The sequence below is a fragment of the Rhagoletis zephyria genome, unplaced genomic scaffold (assembly GCF_001687245.7).
Source record: "Rhagoletis zephyria isolate East Lansing unplaced genomic scaffold, Rhagoletis_zephyria_1.1 Rzeph_scaffold_35323, whole genome shotgun sequence".
NCBI lineage: Eukaryota > Metazoa > Arthropoda > Insecta > Diptera > Tephritidae > Rhagoletis > Rhagoletis zephyria.
In genome coordinates this window covers 1-3438 of record NW_016192378.1, presented here as the reverse complement: position 1 = coordinate 3438, position 3438 = coordinate 1, and the positions used below count along the sequence as shown (strand labels likewise).

Here is a 3438-nt window from a genome sequence, read left to right as displayed (position 1 = left end):
CACATTAAATGGCCAAACACCAAGTTTCAAATGCCGAGGCGCCAAAGTTGCTGGCAGCAGTGCAGAACACCTATCGGCCGCACAACCGACAACAGTCTGCGGCAGTTGAGCAAAGCGAACGGACGTGTAAAGCGGATAGTGCGCAAAGTGTTGACGGTTCAACAGTTGAGTTTTGAGTATCGAGTGGCCAGCAGCAACGAAGCAAAGCATTCGAAGCACACGGAGTGGTAAATTTGTGCTTTAAACCGAAAAATAAAATAATATAGTTGCAAATATATATTTTTTGCGATTTAAAAATAATTCGACTTGAGTTGTTATTCTACTGCTAGCGCAATTTCTGCTGGCCTGTATGCTCGTAACGGATGCAGCGATAGACTGCGTATGCGCACATCAACAGTTGGGCATGCTCCGTCGAGTAGGACGGTCGTTGGTCGGCTGCCAGCACGAGAACCCATATAGAATTTTAACGCGCGCCGGCAAGTGTGCGAAAGTGCAAAGTGAAAATGTGTGCAAGAAAATGCGGCATGCCACAAAGAAGAAAGTGACTAGCCGCCAGACGATAACCCCTACGGCGACGAAGTCGAAGATGACGTGCGCGATAACTGCGGAACCGCGTCGCGGTGCATGTAAACGCTCTATATGGCCCATGAACTTGTTGTGGTGTCTGCTAGTAGTCGCCTCGCAGGTAAACGGGTTAAACTACATCGATGACACAAGTACAGCAGTGGCGGGCACGTCGGAAGCCATGGCTCAGGCGATGGGTCTATATGGCGCGCGCGAACCGCGTTTCGGTGACCGTTTGCTGCCGCTGCGCAAAAAGGCCGGTGCAATAGTGGCGAATGTGACGCCGAGTCAAAGGCAAGTTAATAGCCTCTTGAGTAAAAGTAATTATGTGGTGAGTTACGTGAGTGGAAATAGTGCAAGTGGCGCGGCAGCTAGTGTGAAAGCGTTGGCACGTGCCACAGCCGCAAACTCGACTACCGAAGTGAATATATTGCGCAATAATAGCGCAAGTAGCGTAAGCGCCGCCAGTGTGAGTGTTGAACCGAAAATCGAATTATACACAATGGACTTAGGCGTCGAACAGGCTCACTACACGGCTGCACCAGCGACAACGCAACGCCGCAGCAAGCAGCTGAGTAGGCGCGAGGATACAAATATAGGCGGACTGCTGCTGGACTCCACCACGCCCAGTTTAAGTAGCAAGGATGCGAACATCTCCAAGGCGGACCGCCTCGTCGTCATGTCCACTGAGTTCTTTGTCGTGCCGTCCAGCACACCGTCACCGCGTGGTGCGCACAAGCCAGGCACGCCAGCACGCACAGGTGCCAAGGCAGCCGTGCTACCCACCTACCTACAACCACCTCCTTCGGGCGCGTCCGCTGGCGGACCACGCTCGGTGTTAATTGTAGCTCCCAAGCCAGCAAACGCGACCTCAAACACAGCGCATACGGGACACGCCGCAGTATCGCCGTCCATGGTGCCAACACACCTGCCCTTCACTGGACTGCGCAAGGAGCCGTGGGTGGTGCCGGTGTTGGTATTGGCTGCGCTCACCATGCTAATGATGACCGCCTTTGAAATCTTCGTGCTGTTCAAAGCGTGGCGCACTTCGCCCTCACGTCGTCATCTCTTCCTCGGACAGATGTTGCTGCTGGGACTTTTCGCCTGTGCCGGGCTGGGAGCCGTGTTGACGGCACAACCTTCCCTCCTTACCTGTGGCACCATACGTTTTGGTGTGGGCGTTGCCTACGCGCTGGTCTTCGCTGCGCTGCTTGTCAAATGCGTCTTCCTCATCAGTCTAAATGGTGGCGTCTATCTACCGGCGCCCTACCAAGGCCTGCTGCTGTTATTCGCTGTGCTCATACAGGTCGCCATAGGCACACAGTGGCTGCTCACCCAGCCGCCTGAGATTTACACGCAGAGTGTGCCTATTTTGGGCAACAGCCTGCTGGCACCGACCATAGCTTCCAGCAGCGCCACATCGGCAGCGCAGACCTTCGCAGTGCTCTTTCAGTCACACAACCCCGCACCAACCATTGCGCCCTCAGCAGCTGCGGTAAGCTCAAGCTTGGGAGCAGATTTGTACGCGCGCATCACGGCTGCTAGCACCGTGCTGATACCGCTGTGTAAGACACAATTCTCGGAGCTGCTCTTCTCGCTTATCTACATCGTCTTCCTCATCGTGTTCGTCGCCGTCTTGGCCATAAAATCGCGCGGCATACGCGACAACTACCGCGAGGCCACCTACATCGGACTGGCCATTGGCGGCGCCATACCCATATGGCTGGGTTGGATGCTGTGCGGCCTGGCGGTGGCGGAACGGCACAAGGATGCCTGCATCGCTTTCGGTCTAATCGCGACATCGGCAACTGTTTTCTTGGTGATGTTCATGCCGAAGGGCCGACAATTGGCCGCCATGGGCAAGGAGGGCCTATACGTGGAGGATCGAGAGGAGCAATTCAGCTCGCTTAGTCGTGCTGGCTCCGGCTATTCGCCCTCATTTTTTCACTTTAAGCCAATCAAGTACGGAGTGATGGGCGGAGGCATGCAAAATTCGGCGACAAATACGGGGAACGGCGCCAGCATGAAGCACTGCTCGAATGGGCTGGGCGGAGGAGGTGAGTGATCGATTGAGATTTGTTTTTTAAGACTTTTGCAGTAGTTTTAAGTAAATTTGAGTGGAGGTGAAATTCGACACAGCAGTGCGATGGAAATTCAAATGAAATGGGTAAACTGCCTTTGAAAAGACGAAAAAATGTAAAGAAAATTATGATGCGAGTAAAAGATCTCAAAATTTTCAAGCAGTCTTCAAAGTTAAAAATCAAACCTTTTTAGTGAGCAATATCGGTATACTAGAAATTTAAAATTTTCACTTTTTCTTGGTTATGCGAGCAGTTCTTAGTTTGACCCATAAAAGTTCGAATTTTTTTTTGCTTGCTATTTTATAGTCTTTGATTTTTTGAGTGTAGTTAATTGCAGAAAAATGAAAGTGCGAATATTATTGATTTTGTCAACAATGACATAACACTAATTGCAAATCCCATTAGCGTAAAGAAATTATATTTCCTCATGCTTGGTCGCGATGTCTGAGAAGAAAACTATTTTTATCGAATAAAGAAAAATAAAAAATAAATAAATAAATTATTTTACTGAACAAATCGGAAAACGCCAATAATGAAAATTAATACAATGAACGAAGAAAAAATATTATAATAAAAAATACAGTACAACGAAATAAGTAGAATAAAATGAAGTAAAAAAATAAAATAAAATAAAATAAAATAAAATAAAATTAAATAAAATAANTCTCATGCTTGGTCGCGATGTCTGAGAAGAAAACTATTTTTATCGAATAAAGAAAAATAAAAAATAAATAAATAAATTATTTTTACTGAACAAATCGGAAAACGCCAATAATGAAAATTAATACAATGA

General features: G+C 48.1%; 1 protein-coding gene across 1 annotated transcript; it reads left to right on the top strand.

Moving 5' to 3' along the window:
* The first annotated feature begins 105 nt into the window (after nucleotides 1–105).
* On the top strand, nucleotides 106–2905 carry LOC108354373 (uncharacterized). Its single transcript, XM_017605564.1, has one exon. The coding sequence runs from the start codon at nucleotides 350–352 to the stop codon at nucleotides 2627–2629; it is 2280 nt and encodes a 759-aa protein (XP_017461053.1). The 5' UTR covers nucleotides 106–349; the 3' UTR covers nucleotides 2630–2905.
* The last annotated feature ends 533 nt before the right edge of the window (nucleotides 2906–3438 follow it).

Bases quoted from the DNA above. Each gene is read 5' to 3' on its own strand.
- LOC108354373 (XM_017605564.1), top strand. From the start codon at position 350: ATGCTCGTAACGGATGCAGCGATAGACTGCGTATGCGCACATCAACAG.